At 40.2% G+C, this 21,175-nt stretch overlaps 1 protein-coding gene across 6 annotated transcripts in view; it reads right to left on the bottom strand.

Annotated features, from left to right (window-relative positions):
- Positions 1-184: 184 nt before the first annotated feature.
- RABGAP1L (RAB GTPase activating protein 1 like) overlaps positions 185-21,175 on the bottom strand; it is a 424,365-nt gene continuing 403,374 nt past the window's right edge. For all 6 annotated transcript variants that reach the window (XM_019725918.3, XM_019725841.3, XM_019726079.3 and 3 more), the window contains 5 exons: positions 15,916-16,020; positions 13,491-13,574; positions 10,984-11,055; positions 6,465-6,662; positions 185-5,224 (listed from right to left, as the gene is read on the bottom strand). In XM_019725918.3, coding sequence (XP_019581477.2) covers positions 5,072-5,224; positions 6,465-6,662; positions 10,984-11,055; positions 13,491-13,574; positions 15,916-16,020 — 612 coding nt within the window. In that variant the 3' untranslated portion in view covers positions 185-5,071. The remainder of the gene's footprint in view (positions 5,225-6,464; positions 6,663-10,983; positions 11,056-13,490; positions 13,575-15,915; positions 16,021-21,175) is intronic.

Below are 21,175 nucleotides of genomic sequence, written 5' to 3'. Positions count from 1 at the left end.
AGGGCTGCTATACAGGATATCATTTTGCATGGTACAGCCTGGAGGAAGCTCCTGTATATTTTTTCTTTATAAATGGACTGGAGTCTAGTGTCAAATAAGAGGTGTTACATTATAAACACTGAGTTCACATGATTCAGAATAAAATCAACTAGAAAATAAATCAGACTTATATAGACTGCAGAACAAATTTTTATTACTGTTTAATGGGACCAAAGGGGCAACACAAAGCATTGAAAACATCACTGGCTCACAAAAACGGTCACCTTGTTACCTTCTTGTTTGCATTTGTTTATTTCACAAGGCTTCATTCACACCTGAAAACGATACTAATCCAATTCAAGTTCATAACAATTATAAAAGTAAACATTTGTTGGGAACAATGTACAATAAATTGCACTTTTCTTAACAAGCATTACATTTACATTTATAGCGTGTACTATACATAATACATGGAATTATGGAAACATCTAGTTGGTCAGTGTTTATAGAGGAGAGAGGCTGCTCACTAATGTTTCTTTTGTAGTCAATTAGCACTGTTTGGGCTAATCAACTCCTTTATCCCAGAACCTGTTTTCATTAGAGGAACTATAGACAAAAGTCATACAATTCATAAAAATAGATGGTAGAGAATTTCTACTACCTCCTCAGCAAAGGGAAGGTAGGAGTTGAAAGAAAGGAAATGGGGCTGACTGAGAAACTTTTTTCCCTCATTTGAACTAAGAATCTATACATTATGCAAAATACTAAAAACAGAAACTGATGTAAAAGGCTATTGAGACATCTTGGATTCTGGGACCATCTTCAGCTTTATTTTTGTGCTTTCATGACACCAGAGTCTTGATGCATTTACATCCTTATAATTCAGTTTCCTATATTTTATTCCATATATAATATATAGTTATTAAGTTACATTTTAATGGAAAAGATTTTACATGTTAACTGCCAATAAAAAAGGAAAGTAAAATGTTCATTTTCTATTCAGTGACTTCTTTTTTCTTACATTTTTCAGAATACCACAAATGATAAACCAGGATGGAGGTGGGGAGAATGGGACGTGCTGACAAAGATGTTTTTAGAGCCGGTAGCAAATTCATTTGGAGATAAGCCTGACATGTATGTAGTCTTTTCGATAGAAGCCGAGAAAGGAACGCCTGCTGACTAGTCACTAAACTATCAGTAAACATCCACTTTTCTCATTACAACTCAAGGTCATCTCCTACTGAGGTGCAGCCCACACTGAAGTGTTCATTCAAAGATAAGGAAATTCCCAAGGTAAAGGGCTCTGGCTTGATTGTAGAAGCCACCAGGACAGAGGAAGGATGTTTTGGAGCTCTAGTTCCAACGTGACTATCACCATGGCAACTAGAGGGCAAGAGAGTTTTACATCTGGTAGTGCCCTAGTAGGAAACAGGCCACTGAGACCTTGTCTACCCTTCTGTATTTGATGGCCGTGTGTGTTCAGGTGCATGGTACCTGGGTGTACGAGAGGCGGGGATGCTCTATAAAATTCTACCAGACACACACACACACCGAACAAGCAAGTTTGTCCACTCTCACATTTGTCATCGAAGTAAAGAGAATCCGAGCTTTTTAGAGTGTTGTTTTTAAGACTAAGTTATACAATAGGATTATCTTGGTAAGTGAAGTGTTCTTTCCCAAAGAGGTAAAATGGTGTTTTTTAAAAGCTCCTTTTTCCATTAAAAGGGTCCTGAAATCAACCACCTTAGCAGAATAGTTAGTAGACTGATTTCAGCTAAAGAAAAAGAAAACTCAATCCCTTAACAATAGTTACATACGTGATCCTCAGTAACCAGTCAACCCTGCTTAGGATCTCTATTTCGTGTGCCCTAAACTGTGTATTCTCTTGTTTTTCTCACTTTAGCTAGAAAATGAAGCCACTAGTTATTAACCGGACAATATTTAAAGAAAATAGAATAGGGGCTTGAGAAAAATAAATAATACATAGTGAAAAGAATGAAAATTTTGAAGAAATGAAGAAAGATAAATATGATTAAATATTCCAACATCTGTACAAAGATGGCTTTTCTACTTTACTATGGAGATTTAAGAAAGCCAATAAAGAAGAAATTGTTAACAGCTGGGACGGGAGGACCGATACCGGTTGTATGGAAGGAGAGGCCATAGGCCTATGTGACATCCCTGTTAGTGTTTCTGATAGGCACTCATATACAGAACATTAGGTAACTGAGAGTTTGGTGTTTGCATTAAATTATGCGTAACTGAATATTAGCCAAATTGTGCCATGGCTCAGGATATGGGAAGCTAGCGAACATATGTGTTGCAAAATTCAGCTTGGTTTCTTTCAGCTTTAAAGAATGCGTTAAACAAGATTTTCAAGATGTAAAAGCTAATGAACTCAATAATCAAGTTGCATTTCATTCCTTTAATTTATTCTACAGAACGTAATGAAAACAGAAATAATCACTTTTCAGAATGTTGCAAACGTTGGATTTGGGGAGAAATATTTTATACCGTGTATCCTTGGAAAAGATGAAAAACACTCGACTACCTGAAAATTTCCTGGATGTTTGGGCTGATTAATCTCTTTTAACAAGAAGGTAAGAAAAGAGTAGCAATTCTCAAATATATATCAAAATATGTGAAATTAAAACTAGCAGTTACTTAATGCTAGGATGCACGGTGAAGGATGTGGTTTGCGACAATGCTATTACAACATATTGTATGAATAATCATATCATATACTGTATTTTGAATTTTCTTTCTATCTTTACTATTGCAACTGACCCAAAGGTATTGCAGTGAGGAACAGTTTAGATTTATGGTACCAAACACATACTCAAGTACGATATGGAACTGGAAAAGAAAAAAAAAATTTCAATAGATTGCCATTATAATCTTTTTAAAGAGTTAAAAGGAAATTCAAAAGATAGACTTATTAAACGTTTGGAATGTATATACCTGGTGATTTTGTTTAAAGAAAAAATGTAAAGAGCTATGAAATTGAACCAGGTCTACAGGTAAGGACCAGGCCTAGAGCCATTCTATTTCTACCATTTAAGGAAAAGTATGCAATTTAGGCATTCTGTGGAATGTGCTAATTTTTTGGATGTGACTAAGAGATCTGTACCATAGAACTATGAGATTCACAAAAACAAAAGAACCTTTTAAATTTAGCTGGCCATTTGATAAGGCAACTTGTACAAGGTTTCTTGGAATCAAAGCATAAAATACCAGTAAAGCTAACAAATTATACTAAATGATTTACAGAAACAAGTACCAAGATGCAATTCTCTGGCCATAATCATACCAAAAAAAATTAGTTTTTCAAAACCATCATGTAGGGAATGTTAAAGTCAACATAGACACTCGGAATGCGGGGTTATTTTCCTTTTTGATGAAATGAATAGTATGATGAAAAATGTCAGAACCAAAAAAAAAAAAAAACTGTTGTAAGAAAAGTATTATTCAATGAGTGTAACCAAGGAAAACAGCCCTATCAGATTATGGGTGGCAGAGGATACAAACACTTACCGGTGAAGAGGACTTCACTTTTTAGAGTTTGCTGACCATTTTAGAGGGAAGGATCTACCAGAAGCACTTTTAGTGCACGCTCCTGAAGCTTAAATGGCTCTTTATTTATTTTCACTTCCAAGCGAGTGTTGCAACATATGTATGGCACAGATGAGAATCACTGGTGATACAGAGTTTAAGATCCTTTGCAAAGAATATGTTCAACAATAAAGCCAAGGATGAGAATTAGCAAACGTTATTGTACATACCTGACAGTAGTTTGGCTGGTGTAAAAGGACCAAAAGCCTCCAAAATAGCTTAGAAAATGAGAAAATTAGTTTTGCCCTTACCAAAGGATTTCCTGCAAGGATTATTTATATAGACATGTGAAATATAATTGAAAGAAATATTTCCACCAACATTTAAACAATAGCTTTCTTTACTTTTCCTAGAGAGAAGTATTTCTATAAAGGTTTCATATTCAATCAAAAATGTTACAAACACATTTGCATCTCTTCCTCTAGGGGTCCCAATGGCACACTTTTAGGAGCTACAGAAATCAGGAAAAGTTGCCTAACATTAAAACTGAGATGAAGTGAAGCTGGCCTGTTTCCCATTTCACAACCTTAGCAGGGTTTACAGTATGTTAGTGTTTCCTTAGCAGTAAATGTCCCAGGTTCTGTATTCCAGTCTGAACACAACGGCTGAACCTGGGACCTCCTACGCTTCTCTGGTGAAGGCTCCCTAGGACTACAGTTCACAATATCCACTTCTGACCTTCTGATTTCCAGAACTCACACTGTATTACACTTAGCAACTTGCAATTCCCGAGTGGAGTTCTCTAAAGGACCTGTTAGAATACCAGGGCCGAAGTGATTCATTTCGTCCTGTGTTTAGCACAGTCTCAGTGCCTTTTACCTCATGTGTATTCTCAATAGCCTATCTTAGCCCATGGTTCTTGGCACTTAGTTTCCAGATGTACCCAACAGAAATGAAATAAACTAATTCTCTTTGGGGACTGTTCAATCCCAGGTCTGTTCTTTGCTGCAGACAGGATTACTGCTATCCAGGGAATCCCTTTCAGGAGGAAACCTGACAGTGGCCGTGACCAGTCCCACAGTGTGCTTTATCTGAAGAAATCCTGAAAACTTATGAGGTTTAGGTCTCAATTTTTTTTTTTTCTGTGACAAATATCTTCCTATCACTTGAACCTTGGAATAAAAGACATCTCCATTTTTATGTAAAATAAAAATAATTATGAACAGTTAGTTCTAAATAAAAAGCATTTAGTTCTGAATTACTTATTTCCAACTAAGCATCAGGCATATAAAATAATGCATTATGCTCTGATGGATCTGAACATGAACTTCCACGAAGAAGCTTGAAAACAGGTATTCAACATAAATCAGGTCAGTTTCAATAACATCCCTTTGAAAGTGTCATACAAGAAAGAGAGCTACTGAAAGATCTGGCTTGCTTTCTGGCCTCCTTTGCTTTCCTTCAAAGGGACACCAGGGAGGGTCCTCCTGGATTTCCGTTGCTTTGATCGTTGTGCTCTTGTGCTGGGGTGAGGCTGGAACTATGTGCTCTCCTTGGGTGGCTGGGTGGCCTGTGGCGGCTGCAGGGGCTGGGTGCCTGTGGCCGTTTTGATAGAGTTCAGGGTTTTACTAAACCAAGAGTTTTTTGCAGCTTGGATTTCATTCATAAGGGCCCCTCTCTGATGTTCCAGTTCCTAATTAAAGAAAGAGCATCATTTTACTTTTACAGATGTTTTCTCTCTGCCAAAAAAATCCAATAGCTTTTTGGAATCCCCAGGTCTATATAGCCATAGTTTTCCTCCCACAAAGCACAGGAGAGATTTAATTGGCTTCTTAATGCAAGAAAAAAGTTTTAGAGCTAAAAGAGTTACCACTAAAAACTGGAATCTGTGCTTTCTCTGAATACTGAAATGACACCTTATTTTCTCTTTTTCTCCCCCTGCAATTTAGGTGTAGGTTACTACCTGAGATAACATGGTTAAAACCACAAATAAACATAAATGTGGGGAGGAATTGAATTTTACTGATAGTGTAAGCATGAATGGGTTCTAGTTCCAAACACACGGCCTCTGCCCCTGAGAATGTACAAGGCCCAGCACAGGGGAAGTTAAAGACCACTAGTGCGGAGCTGCTGGCGCCATGGCAGGACATGGTGATGGGTGAGAATCACTGGTAAGAAGGAAATGGGGGACGTCCATCAGAGGCCAGGGCTATTTTTCTAATTATGTTGTCCTCCGACATGGAAAGAGATGATGGGGAAACAGATCTGGCAAAATCAGGTACAGATGCAAAGAAAAGAATGGGTGTCAGTCAATGTTCAACCATGAGGGGAAGGATAATAGGATTTGGCCTTGCATCTCTCAGGATCAGCTACCAAAGTCACCAAGTTCAATGAGAGAAGACCTTGGCAAAAAAATCTCAGGGTAAACTAAAAAAGCGTATGCTTGGGGCGGCTGGATGGCTCAGCTAGGTAGAGAGCGAGTTCTCAACAACAAGGTTGCCAGTTCAATCCCCGCATGGGATGGTGGGCTGTGCCCCCTGCAACTAAAGATTAAAAACGGCAACTGGACCTCGAGCTGAGCTGCGCCCTCCACAACTAACTAGATTGAAGGACAACAATGTGGAGCTTTTGGGCTCTGGAGAAACATACTGTTCCTCAATATTCCGCAATGAAAAAACCAAAAAAACATATGCTTAAGTTCTCACAAGATACAATTTTAATTATTAAAGTTTCATTTAAATCTATGCCTTTATATTAGTGTTTAAAAATAATGATGTCACTGTGACTATGCAGAACACGTTAGTGGCCAGAAAATGTACTGATCAAATATAGTAACATCTATGATTCTGAGCTAGGCAGGTATTTTCTAAAGTCCTAGAATATGCTAGCCCATTAACGTTATTATCTTCTGTTGATATTTTATCGTTACCAACCTGGATTTTACACTTGGCCTCCACCAGCTGCAGTTTGGTTTGTGCCAATTCCAGCTCCATCTCCCTCAGCTGCTTCCGAAGTGAGTCCTTCTCATCGTCCGATTCGATTCCCTGGTCCTCTCTGTTTATGGCTGCTGGTTTCAAAGCGCCCTCCTTGCTGAAAATGTCACTACAGTGTTTACATGCCATCATTTTACCCTGAAAAATCCAAAAGAGAAAACCAACATCAAACTGTATTCCACAGCATAAGTCACTTCCCAAAACAACATAGGATTTGATTTTTATTTAGGTGCTGCTTGCTGCCATCAAACGCAGGCCCATTTCTGAAGGCCATTATTTTTCTGTGCTACAAACAAAATGGTTCTAGTCAGCACAAAACCCAATTATCTGCGACAGGTGCTGCTTTTCCTCCCGGTATCTCTAGAGAGACTCTCTCTGGGAATAGACAGTATTATTATGGCATCTCTTTGAAATCTGTTCTAGAAAGTTTGGATTACCATTACTTTTGCTAGTTGCCATGCCCCATTCATGATGCTCTGCGTGCAGCACCTCATTTCCTGCTAGAGCTGCCGTGTGAGGCGGTCCTATCACCACCCTGCCTTCTACACTCAGAGGTTAAGCAACTTGCCTACAGTAGACTGAGGCCGCTCTCACGGACCTAAATCGACCTTGCAACAAATAAAGTCGGTGTCCTTTCGTCTGGCTTTACGCAAAGATGATCCTTACTCAGGTAACAAAAGTACCTCGGGCCTGGATTGCCAATCAGAGCACAACCAGCACCAAACCACAGAAACACTTTTCAAGACAGCAATGCTACTGTTTTCTTAAAATGTCTCCAAAACTAGTTTAGAGAGAAAAGATATTACAGAATCTTTGTATGTGATGTCTTATTGTTACAAGCTCAGTATGTCCATAACCGCAACTCTCCCCCTCTCTGTGCGCGCGCGCGCACACACACACACACACACACACACATAGCAACTCTCCCCACGTTTCTGTTGTCACTGTTTATGTCACCACCATTTAGGCCTGAAGACTTTGGTGCCATCTTTTCATTAGCTTCTCCTTCATTCCATGTTCAGCTGATCACTCCGTTCTTCCTCTGACAACGTGCAAGCTCTCTCTCCCTGTCCCGGGCCTGAATCCCTAAAAGTCACCTTTGTCCCCACTGATTTCCTTCTTACCACTTTTCAGAGTTCTGCCTGATTCATGTTCATTGGACACTTAACACACGTAACTCTCTCAAGAACCTATGAGACGAAGGAGTCCAGTCCTGGCACAAATCAGCACACAGCAAGTATTTGTTATACATTTACTGTGGACTAAACAAAATGTTAATATGGTGGCTTTTGATCCGGGTCTGCAATGACTAGAAGTTTACCAAGCTGGGTAAGCAGTTCTATTAGGCTGAAACCTATGAAGGAATAGATTAAACTCACAAGAGGGAGGAGGCCATTTTGGCAGAGAAACACCGTATGCGCAGACACTGGGACTTCAGAGAACTCCGGGGAGTTTGAGACAGCTCAAACACGGAGTAAGCGATGCAACAGTGAGCGGTACAGAGTGAGAAGAGCTCCCCATGGCCACGTGGAAAGGTCCTTAACCAGAATCCTGACTTTCTCCTGTAGAAAAGTCATTCTTTCACTTCCCCCAATCCTGTGCTGCTTGTTGGAGATGGAGCAAAGAGCCTCATGAAGCCGCAGTCTGGCAGACATGTGGAAATATTGACACTAAAGTGGGGGAGAGGCTGCAGATTCCCGCCCAACATGCAGCTTCCTTAGTAACAGAACCCTGATGTTACTCGGGCTGGAAATATACCCAGTTAAAAGGTGCTATTTCCCAGAATCCCTGGAAGCTAGGTGTGGCCATGAAATTAAGTTCTGATACCATTTCCCCGAAAATAAGACCGGGTCTTATATTAATTTTTGCTCCAGAAGACGCATGAGGGCTTATGTTCAGGGCATGTCCTCCTAAAAAATCATGCTAGGGCTTATTTCCCAGTTAGGTCTTATTTTTGGGGAAACACGGTATATCAGCCTGAGTGTGGTAATGGAACTTCTAAGAAGGCTACTGACAGGCCGCTCACCCAGTTGGAGGTGGGCCTTTATATCCTTGCTTCTCCCTCTGGCCTAAAACTCTACCATGGAATGTGGGTGTGATGGTGGAAACCCCAGTTTGACTTTTAGGTGACCTTGGGGATGGAAGCCCATGCTGACGATATGGACCACTAACAACGGATGAGCTTGGGTCACTGGCAAAAAACCAAGGATCTTTCTAGCCCTAGATTTCTTTTACGAGATAATCAACATCATTTGTGTTTAAGCCAGTGTTATTTTGGGTTTTCTATATATGGCCAATCTAATTCTAAATGGATACAGACATTTATATATGGGGTTACTCATTACAGTGAAAAGGATTAACTAGAAGGGGGAAAGGGACAGAGGAAGGTTACAAGAGGGTGGGAAAATCGGAAGCTATCATATCACATCATGCCAAATAAGAGACGAAGAAGTAGCACCAGAGAAAGATAAGGTAGTATTATGTAAGGACTGAGGGTATGGATTGTAGAGTTTAAGTCCCTGGGTTCAAATCCTGGCACTACTGCTTCTCAGCTATGTGACCTAAGGAAATGAATTACCTGTTTTGGTAATCACCAGTAAAACAAAGACACAACAAATCAGTAAAAAGAAGACATTATAGTGTCTACCTTCTCAGGTAGTTGTGAGGATTATATGGGATAATACATGTAAAGCCTTGTAACAGTACATACAGTAATTGTTTAATAAGTGTTAGTCGTTCTTTATTCTGGTGAAAACAAGTTCAAATTTCTCTTCCTGAATGTCATGGCCTTTCATTAGGTAACCCCACCTATTGTCCAACAATTTCCTCTGTTCCTTAATACATACTCTAATCACATCAGTCTCCTTAAGGAGACACTGAAATGCTCATTCCTATTTCTGAGGCTTCACTCACAGTTTCTAACAGAATGGCATGTTTAAACCCCTCTAACTGAATTCTACCCGTCCTGTGTTAGTCCAACCAGATCCAAAGTCATCTTCGGTCTACAATTCTTACGGTTTTGTTTTCTCTAACAACTCTGACTGTCACTGTCATTCAGCTCATCACTTGCATACTTTTGAACTGTTTCCTGAATGTCTCAAGTGCATGTGTGTATAACCAGTTCCTGTAAGAAAATTCTAAGCTCTTTGTCATGCATAATTTCTGTAAAAAACAGAAGTCTAAAAGCTGTGCATATAGTAAATGCTCAATAAAACCTTTATGGAGCGATCAGTGTAAATCCTTGTTTCATTGTTATTTCTACTAAGATTTCAGTTCAAGACAGTTCACCTTATTAGGCCATGACACTTCACCAGCTGAGTTGTGGTCAGTGTACCCACAATATGCAAAGAATGAGAAAGGCTTAGTAGGAAAAGGGGCAAAGAAAGGGAAGAAAGGAAACCAACATTTTAGCATGTTTGGGGGGGGGGGGGAGGGAGCCTGCCAACTCTACACTCAGTAATAACCTCAGACTGATGTTTCGTAACAGGAAGTAAGCAACAAATCAGAATAAGATTCATATTTTCAGTTCTCATGCCTTAGATTTTCAGGTTGTAACTTATGAAAACATGCATTTATTGTGTGCCAAGGTCTAAGCTAAGCATTTTATATATATTATTTAATCTTCAAAATGACCTTCTGAGGCAGGTACTGTTATTTCTATCTTACAGAATACAAAATAAAACTTAGAGAGGTTAAATAATGTGTCCAAGTTGTTAAATTATATGCTAAAGTGCCTAGGATGCATTTATTTACTAGTATTAAACCTGAATATATTCAAACAGAATTATGTCAGGTTTCCAGAACACTGGTCCCAAGAATTGGTTGTGCTAACATTGCTTCTTAAGAAGCCAGTCCATTTGGTTTACTGCTGTTTCCATAGAATAAGCAATTGCTCAAGTAATTCTCAAGTAATGAGTTTTGCCACTAGGGGGCAGCGTATAAATAAATGCTACAAGTTGTTTTTTTGTGTGTTTTTTTAAATAAACCTCTGAAAAATTGGAGGAAAAGTCAGTTACCCAACATGGGTTTTCCAGACAAGTTCCAGATTACCCATCGCGTTTACTGTTCAAGAGAGTGATGGGCTGATCCCACTGGGTCGCGCACGGAAGTGTCAATTCAGGCACAGTTGGGATGCAGGCTGCTGAAGGCTCCAGGTTTCTACCACCCAGAAGTTCCAGGCCTCTTGTGACAACGCTGAAATCCTGCTACCTGCCTCGGACAGTCCGTAAGATTCATGGGAACATAACCTTTCAGCTGGCAGGGAAGAGGATCACACCCCAGTCACGAGAGACACTATTCTCCTTAATTCCTTTAGAACAAAGGGGTGGGGAGGGGGGGTGATGTCTACACCCATGTGCCTGTGGGGCATCCTCATATATTGGGGTCTTCCTATCAGGTGCTCACTTAAGACAGTGACTCTGGAAGAAATTCTATGACAGAACGATTGCACTCTCCTCACCTTCACCACTTCCAGTTCCTCCTTGCTGGCTGCTTGCTGCTTCTCCAGTCTGGTGCTTAACTGGGAACAGATCTAAGGGAAATAAAAGAGTTTCTTTACTGGAAAATAGAATGACTCTTGCAGCACGTGCACATATCTACGTATCAGCTCATATTACTCACATCTCTGATGCCAGAAGAAAGTTTGCAAATGACTTAGCACTGTAAACACCAGTCTTTTCTGCAGTGAGCAGAAAGCCTGGGCGTACCCCAGGTGTGAAGAACACCTGTATCTTAATTCTTAGAAAAACACACGGGGTAGATTTGATTTCTTTCTGTCACCAGCCTTCATGACTAGTTCCAGAGAATTCCTGTCCTCACTTTTGGAATCAACTATAGAGTCTTTGCTGAGTATCTACTTTGTGCAAAGTTCTATGCAGGGAATCTGATGAAAAGAATTGTGAACCAGAAACGTCTCCTGTCGACAGCCACAGAAAGAGTCTCTGTTTTCAACTATAAAAGTTTCCTTATGAAGTGGCAGAGTGAATACGACAAAGGTAAAATGACCAGAAAATAATAAAGACTAAAACTCTTATCAAGTGATTTCAACATAGCAAAAAAGGAAAAGCCAGGAAATCCAGCTTCACTACTTTCTAAGGACACAATTGTCCTTCGGCAAATTCACTAATCTTTCTAAGCCTCAGTTTCTTCACCAAAAAGTGTTGTGCTGTGATAATCAATGGGGAAAAAAAATGTATGCAAAGGGTTTAGTACAGCACCTGGCTGATAAGCGCTCATTAAATAAGACCTCATTACTATTGTTGCTGAAATAAGGTGCTAACTAGTACCAGAACAGGTAGAAATTAAGTGCTTTCAAAGCTAAAAACATTTTTTAAAAACTGGAAGTTCAACTCTTGTTGAATTTGAGTGAAATACGAATCTTTTATTTTTAAGAAATGAAGTAAAAGAGTTAGGGGATGTCAAATTTTAAAGTGCAATTTGGACTAAAAACATAAAAGATCTACCTCTATTATCAAAACAGACATTTACAAAAAATCCCAGTTTACTCAAAAATAGTTCTAGAGACCAGGGCCTGCTTGTTGAGTTCAGTCTCCAGTTTCTCCAGATCCAAGCCTGGAAACAATAAACAGGCCTGTATTAGGCGATGTTAAAAAGGAGCAACCTCCCTAAATAATTCTGACAAACCATGTCCCCTTTTACATAAACCAAACATACTGAAATATAGCCAATAATAGCCGATTCCAACTAGCGAATGCATTTAGATCATGTTTTATGTCCTAATTATCTTCAAACAGATGGGTCTGTTGCCTTTTACATTGCTGGAGGTACTTGCCAGAAAATATTCCAGAATAGTCCCAAGCACTGCTATTTGAAGAGTGCTGCATATGGCGGCCACCCATGGCCTAACATGGCAACAAAAAAAAAAAGCATTTGCAGTGATGGCAAGTTCCACAGTACACGAACTTCAATGTTCTTTGTATTGGTTAAGGTCTAACCATCCCCTCTCCTACTTACCCAAATTCGAAATCTCAGGAGCACTTTCAATGTTTCCCTTTGTTCTAGCAAAAAATGACGATTTTTGTGTCTCCCTCTTTTCCATTTTCATGGCTACTTATTTTCGTTCAGGGGCCTATTTTTCTCACCTGGACTCTGTCTGTGTCTCTGCCTGTGGATCTCCACACATGATTACATTTCTCACTGGGGCAGAGTAGTGCCGAGAATCTGTCCCTGGTTATGCGACTGTCCTGCTCAAACATTCCTACTACAACCACAATCCAAAGCCCTCAGCCTGTCCGGGAAGACCTTCCTTGCACTGGGCTCCCGCTCACCGATGCTTCTCTTTTATACTTAAAACCTTCTGCCACATGAAACGATGTCTGTTCACTAACCTACCTCTACGCCATCGCACGTGCTGTGCCCCCTTTCCATCTGCATCCTCTCCTTCTGTTTATAGCCCCACATTTCACGCAGCCTTTGACAAGCTCAAATCAATCCTTCTCCAGGAAGGGTTTCCTCATTTCCTATAGGCGATACGCTCCCTTTCCTCTTCTCTACGGCCAGGTAGTATGTATCTCCCTCTTACAAGGCCACATAGCCATGTGGGAAAACGAGTTCCCACATTCTATACTGTGGCAGCAGAGGACACAGTGATCCCCTATTGCCACTTAATACAATCACTAAACTTTAGGCCAATATTACTAGTGTGATCTACAGGAAATGAGCTTCCGAGCAGGGCAGACAGGATCCCCTGGTAAAAATAAGCTTTCTCCTTCCTCTAAGTGTCCCAAATGTTGTAAACAAACTAGACTGTTTTGCTCAAATAAACTTCCCATGTTATCAGCAAGCATGTCCAGCCACGTCAGTTCTAGAGGAGAAAATTTGCCACCAATTTTAATGAATGCAGTGTTGCCATTGTTCTGGAAACTGTAAAACCAAAATGTTTTTTCCCAAAGAAAAACAACAACAATAATTACTTTTACAGCGAAAAACACCACAGCGGCACATTACCTGTTTATACTCAGCAATGATAGCTGTCGTCTTCTTTATTTCATATTCTGCCTTCTCTAGCTGTTTCCTGAAGACTTCTTTTAGCTAGAAAGAGTGAGAAACAGCAAGACTTAGTCAAAATCTTAATAATAAATTTCCACAAGCATCTCGATTCCAGTATGTCCAAATCACAGCCAACGACAAGGTAAACACTATAACTCTATAAATTCTCCTCCCTGAAGTGACATCTTGGGTCATTTGAAAAACCTAATCATCTCTGGAGATACAGAAATCTTATTATCTTTCCTGTAACGTATACGAGATAAGCAATCCTGTTACAAAAGTGCTTACGCTTACTGCTTACTTTATAAATCTATTGTTAACAATCCATTCAGAAGCTACCTTTATCCTTCTGAGAGTCTGAAACAAACATCACAGCAACGTTGCAGGAACCCTTATTAGAAATGTTATAAATTACGGAAAAAACATTTAGGCCTTCCGTTCAGTCCCCCACCATCACTGCCCTTACTTCTCTGAAGGTAGGAACAAGGCTCTGGGACTGGAGTCAGAAAAAGACGGAGAAAGATAGAGCTTCTGAGGTCTGGAGACTTCAAGAAACAGTTTAGAAGGAGCTCAGGTGACACACAATGCAGGTACTTGTTATAGTCAGAGAAATAGTAAATTACGAATGCTAAACTTAAAATCAGTTATCTTTATAGCCTGGTAGCTCTAGAATTCTAGGTATAGGGGGAGGCAGAGATGATGAAAAATGTCAGGTGCCACAACATAGAGAGGAAAGAATTCAATTCCTCCAAGTTGTTGGCAAAACAAACAAACAAACAAAAAACTGAAAAGAAAAAAAAAGTCTGGTTAATCTAGTACATAATCAGAATAGACAGAGGACTCTGCATTGCAGCATCCCCAGTTAGGAATGGGCTATAATCTGTACTTGCTAATTCACAAATTAGTACAATTTATAATCGGACTCATATGATTAGAAGATTTCTGAATTTCTTCACATTTGCTACATTCTAAAATTCTAGAAACAATTTGTAGGTTATACTGATTCAAACTTAGTCCCTATTCTCTCTCTTACATAATTTAAGGACGTAAGCCATAGCCTTCTCACCTCCTGTGATAGGGTCCCACAGACTTCAGGACAGACTTACATGGCTGCCAGGCTTTGGGCAAGTGTCACTTAACTCTCTAAGCCATAGCTTCGTCATCTAACAAAGCTCACGAGGGTATCATACGATGACAACAGGACACACACACACACACACACACACACACGGAAGAAGCATGAATGAAATTCATTTGCCAATAGCTTCATTCTTTATCTGAGGTCCTGAAGTGAGCCCCCCAAAAGCAGGAGGTAAAAGAAAAAACAAAACCCATTAAAAGGCCTAGATCAAACTGGATAATCAGCCCCTCAAACACTTCAAGTGTGTTAAAAAAAAAAAAAATGTATCTATCTATCTATCTATCTATCTATCTATCTATCTATCTATCTATCTATCTCAGTCCACTGTAAATGCCAAAAATCGTTTTATCATGTTCAAAAAAACTCATAGAACCCTTTTTGTAAACCCTGGAAGGTGCTAAATGATACATTCCCTCATGAGTAACTTTACTGGAACCTTTTCTGCTTGGATGTAGGTCTTTAAAAGGCTTTGTGTTCTGTTTTATATTTAGCATCATAGATATGTGAGGATGAAACTCATTAAAATAAATGAGTTGATCATGGCTGACCATGACTGGCAGAGATGGAGACCACTGGGGAAGCCACCTGCTCTGCCCCTGGAAAGCCGGAAGCGTTGACATTTGGGGCGGGAAGGCCCCTCTTGTCACCTATTCAGGGCTCTTGCAATGGTGGTGTCTTCCAGCTGACTCGCCTCATAGCTCCCAGAAGACGGTAGGGTGGCCTTGTATGAGCCAGGAGGCTAATGAGTCAAGGCTGCTTCCCCCAGGGAATAAGGTTTGAGAGCCCTGCCAGAATGTTGGCGCCTCTTCTTCTAAGGCATGAACCAGGAAAATCAAGCATCACCGACTGAGGCGACTCCCAGCCGAGATTTCTGTGGGCTTTCAGCTTAACAGTCCTCATACACCATTTCAGAGAAGTCAGTTATCTTGGAGACACGACACGAAATGCACAGATTTCTCAAAGCTCTTGGATCATCATCCAAAGTTACTAAACTTAGAGAAAACTTGACACTGCTGCTAGACATCTCAGGAAAGGCAAATTCCTAAAAGCTGTTCAAGGGTGGAAACGCTGCCTCCTCTTCTAACTCCTTCAAAAGAAACGTCAGGACTCAGTGCCCCTCCCGTGTCCTGCGTCCACGCCACCCTTGATGACGCATACACGCATCTCTTGTTCACAGCACTGACCAGCGCCCTGCACCTGCGCCACACACCTGTGTAAGGAAAGCCCGCCCACGCCTCTCACCTGGGCGGTCTCCTCCTCCTGCTGCCTCTTCTCTGCTTCCGTCTCCACCAGCCTCTGCTTGGTCAGCAGAAGCTCCTTATTCAGCACGTCGGCTTTGTCTTCTGCCTGTCATCAGAGCACGTGGGTCACAGAGAAGGTAAGAACAGGTGTGTAGCCTTCCTCCAATCTCCAATGGTTTTGCTCCAGCGTCACCAGAGCCGCTCTTTCCCCTCCCAGCTCACCCCGGGGGTGGCTGCTTTCACGGAATTCCAACTACATAGCAGGCCCTCGGCACACCTTCTCTCTCAGCCTCAAAACAATACTTGTTTTACAGATGATGACAGTGAGGTTTGCAGAGATCTAACCAGAGACACACACCTGCTATGAGAGCCATGAGCTGAATTCAGATGTGAACGGCCATCAGAGCTCACGCTCTTTCTAAAGGTTTCTTACCCATTTTCAGATGTCACAGTGGCACTCGCTCTGAGACTGTGCAGATGGGTTGGATGAAGGGGTGGAGCCCCCTATGGAAGCTTCTAACTGGTAGTGAGTGGGGCTCAATTCAGAAAGGGTCAGCAGACAGGTGGAAACAGGTGAGAAAATTCAAAGACCAAGGCCCACAGGGGTACTCACACAGGACAAGGAGCAGAGCAGGGAGAAATGAAGACGGAAACCCTATGTAGAGCTAGCCACGAGGAAAACTGCAATGGGGACCAGCAATCCAAACAGAAATGACCGTATTTCTAGAATGGCCAAGGAAGGCTCAGACGAGTACTCTGATCTTACTTTGCATACAGAGCCAAAATTAACTATGAAAGCATTCAGTGCATGTCTCACTTAGTTAACACGCGTCTAGTTTACACTCTACAGCCTTTACCTCTCCCTTTAGGTGGCAGCTTCAAGTTCACATCTGCAGGGAGCATGGCCTGAGCCCTGCCCCACACACCCCCATCTAAATTCGTTCCTCTGTTTAAATCTCTCATATTTCCCTTGATAGCATTTAGCACAGTCTGTAATGATGAATGACGTGTGACTTGTCTTGCCCACTAGACTTTAAGCTCTGGTGGCAGGAACCACATCTCTTTGGGGCATCACTCTAGCCTCAGAAGCAAGCCCAGCACCAAGGACAGAGTGGGCACGCCATCAGTATTTGGTGAATGAATGAACGTGGCTCTGAGTCACTGCAGAAGCAGAATCTTGAAGTGAAGGTGGCTGAGGGCCACAGAAGAGCTCAGCAGAGAAAACCACAGGTGCAGAGGAGAAGCAGCTATCCCTGGCTGGCAGCAGCAAAAAGTTATCCAAGTAATCGTGAAAACTGGCCAGGTGGCCTCCTGTCTGTTTTGCCGTATCTCCCACATGTCCAGATGGCCAGGCCAGCAGTCTGTTGGGTACTGGAAAAGAAACTGCATTCACTGTTCTCACTGTCTTACTCGTCCCCACGTCCCATTTCCCAGGGCTTATCGCTGTTTTCAGATCATTTGGAACTGCCAGGTAGTTAAGGTGAAAAAATCCCTATGGAAGACTCCAAAATTTGCTCAGATACGTTAGATTTTTAGGGGGGAGGCGGGGAAGTGGAATTATGCAGCCAAAGAAGCTCTTAAAATTACAGATGGACCTCAAAAAATGCAACAGATATGTTGCAAGTTAAGTTTTCATAAATTGTAAGATATTTGATATAGATTACGGAAACTCAAAACTGTGACTTCCAGAGCTGCAAGCCAGACGGCAGAAGCTACCCACAAAGCAGGGGGACCCTCCTCAAGGTCTCAGGCAGAGGGTCCTTGAACGGCGAATCAATGAGCTGATCCTTTCAGTGTTCATAAAAATCTAACCAAATCTCCCTATAACTCCAACCACTGGTTCAAGTTCAACCCTAGGAAATCTGAGCAACAGTCCTGCTACTAAAGAAGATTAAAATTTAACCTCCTCTTACAGCAATTTCCATCTTGTGAAATTTATAATGTATACTGTGGCACTCTGGAATAACTTATTTCCAAGTTTGGTTTCTTGAAGGGAGATTCACAGCCAAATTTTAGCCTTTTGTAAACTTCTGAAGAGTCAATGCTATTATCCTGACATTCAGTAACCAGCTTCTTAAATCCTGCAGTGTATCTAGACAGTTTACAGTTTTTGGAAATGTCTGTAAGTAAAGGAAAATAAAACCACTTCCCTGAGGAAATCTTTAATGGACACCTAAATATTTCTGATGAAAGGACCTACTCTTTTAATTTCATGTTTTCTGCTGCAAATTCTTCACTAGGGCAAGCTAAGCAAGCTGACTCTTTCTGTTGTTATCAGATCTGACATCTGCAGACACTGCTGTGGGACCCGTATAAAGGAGTCCCAGAGTTTTCCAGGAAGCTTCATCTGAAGTTTCTCCTTCATGTTAAACAGTGAAGAAGGAGTGATTCTTCTGCTCGTCAAAATAGGGCCAGATCTGAAATAACCTGGTTTTCCCTCTAAAAACAATCTTCCAGGTCTTTGTACAGCCAATCTCTATACCTCATTTAAGTAGAACTCATCTTTCATGTTAAATGAATCTCTAGGAATATAATACTAAACAGATAGATGCTTAGATTCTATCTTTGAACCCAAATTCTAAAACCTTCACCATCACTTCATAAAACTGAGTGGACCATTGTTATTATTAAGTCTTCAAGTCACTTACCCATATCTTAAAACGCCTTATTGATACTGAAATTTCCAATTGCTCCCTAAAGCTTTTATGACATGTACGTGCGAGAAACGACACTGTAATGTGTGATTTAGTCATGAATCAACCGGTAACCTGATCAAAAGGCTCAGCTGTAACATCAGGATAAGGATCTATCAGAAATGGTTTCTCAAAGAACGAGCCAAGTCCATTAAATGGAACTAGCTGTTCCATTTAAAACAAAACAAACGAATTTGCCACTTATTGCCGGTAGCTTCTGTTCTGACACAGGACGTGCTGTGCTGAGAAGGGACGTGGCATAGTCTTGGGTAGCACAGGACTGGTTCTTTCTGTCTCTTCTTTGTGTTCTTGGGGAACTGGAAAGGACAGGACAGGCTGAGAGCAGGTAGCAGCAGAAACTGATGTGGAGATGCTGTATCTTTCTACATTTCTGATCACCGAGAAGCCCTTAATTAAAAGGAGTCTGAGGGAGGGTGACTGTCATAACAGAAGGCTCTGTTTGGGAGAAAAACTAGGAGCCTTTGATGCCCAGGAAGCCTGCAGCCAATGCTGAAATGACAAGGGTAAGGAGTAATTTATTTCCAAAAAGTACCCAATTACCTAATTAGTGTTTGTTTGCTTTTTATGTCATTTCAAATACAATCTGCTTTCATGTTCGTTTAATGTTTGCCAAAGTTTTGCTATTTTAATTAAGAGATTTGATTTTGATAAACTGGGAATGGAAAAATACCAGCCGAACTGCGTGAAGGCAGGCAAAGCAGGTCCATTCTGTTCGCTCTCAGGCGAGTGCCCTTCCTGGAAGCTGGAGGGCCAGGTCACCTAAACCACAGGGACAGAGTGTTGATAGGTGAATTAGCCCCGCTCAGGCAGAAACTGCAAAATCAGGTATTAGGAGATATGCATGAAAGGGCAATTTTTATTCTTTCATCTAGATAACAAGATTCAAAAGGCAGGGGCCAGACCTTATTTACTTCTTTAAAAAGGGACAGAAAGAGAGGCATGATGGGAGGAAATAAGAGTGAGAAGAAATAAACGAAGGACTCTTTTCTTCAGGGACTGACCTAGTATTCACGTGAGGTAGCTAAGTTTGCAATAATCAATTATTTCAGTAGTACCCACATAGCAGTCTTTCCAGACTAATCCATAAAATGATTTTCTTGGAAAAACTTTACATATTTTTAAATAATATATTTTTATAATTATTTTTATTTTAAAATAATATATCTATTTAAATATGCATATTTTAAAAATAATTTTAATTTTTAAATAATGCATTTTATTATTTTAAAAAATTGTAAACTTTTGAAATAATGTGTTTTCTGATTATTGAAAAGTTATAATGCATATTATTATTTAAGCAAGGGTGGTTAAGTAATTTAAGGTCTTCTGATAAAAGATTCGTAATTGAAAAAATAGAAATATAAAGATGAGTATAAAAACTTAGATTTACTTTTATCACTCAGAGATATCTAGTAGCAAAATTTTGATGTATTTCTTTGTAGGCTTTTTTCCTGCTGAGGTATATTCCAGCCTCCTTTCTTACAGGACAGCCCTATGCCAGCCGTATGTCTTGTAATTTAGGTGCAAACATTACATACAGATTAATTTACTGTTTTTTAAAAACACTATTACAATCTTCCCTTGTTTTTAAAAACTATTCCCAAAAAAATTGTAGAGATACTTTCATTCTCCCCTTCTACTGGACATATGTACTATTTCTATTTTTTATTCTTACAGGTAACACTGCAGTAAATAACCTGTATATATATTTTTAACCAAATCTCTATTTTTGTTAGGATAGCTTTCCAAGTCAGAGTATACATATACATATACATATACATATACATATACATATACATATACATATACATATACATATACATATACATACATGTACACACACACACACACATATATATATACAGAGGGTGCCAAGAAAATGTACACACCTTTTAAGAAAGGAAAAACTATTAAAATTGTAAGACTTAATATATACAGATAACAAAAGATGAATACAAGTCACGTTTGACTTCTGCAATTACAACAGGTGCTCAAAGTAGTTACCATCAGCATAATTTTAATACAGTTTTTTCCTTTCTTAAAACGTGGATACATTTTTTTGGCACGCTGTGGATGTGTGTGTGTGCGCGCGCGCTTTATCTTATTTAATCTTCCTAATTACTCCATTAAGCAGGTATTATTTTAATATGTTATTTTATAAATGATGAAACAGGCATATGTACTTCCAATTTACAACTCCAGCCTATTTCACTGTATCCCCACTGAGTCCAACTGGTTAAAACTTTTTTCATTTAGTTGTCTTAAGAAAACTAGTAATGGATAAAAGATTAAAATGACAGAATCAGCTGTGAGAGAAGGCCTTTGGAAAGTTAATATGGAATTTCATTATAGTACTAACTCCCTGCTATAGTCTTATTAGTACAAAAATATAATAGCCGAGGTCAGGCTGGGTGTAACCCTGACTGACTGAGGCGGCTCTTCCTTCTTCGCTTCTTCGGTTAGGACTCTTTTGGTCTCACAGTTTTCCTGTGACCTCTAACGACTTCCAAATAGGGTGGTTGCATGGGGTTTGTGGTTAAAAGGGCC

The sequence above is a fragment of the Rhinolophus sinicus genome, chromosome 11, assembly GCF_057876585.1.
Source record: "Rhinolophus sinicus isolate RSI-liver-muscle chromosome 11, RSI-T2T, whole genome shotgun sequence".
NCBI classification, from domain to species: domain Eukaryota; kingdom Metazoa; phylum Chordata; class Mammalia; order Chiroptera; family Rhinolophidae; genus Rhinolophus; species Rhinolophus sinicus.
The sequence above is the reverse complement of the archived record's forward strand: the minus strand, read 5'-3'. Positions and strand labels throughout refer to the sequence as shown.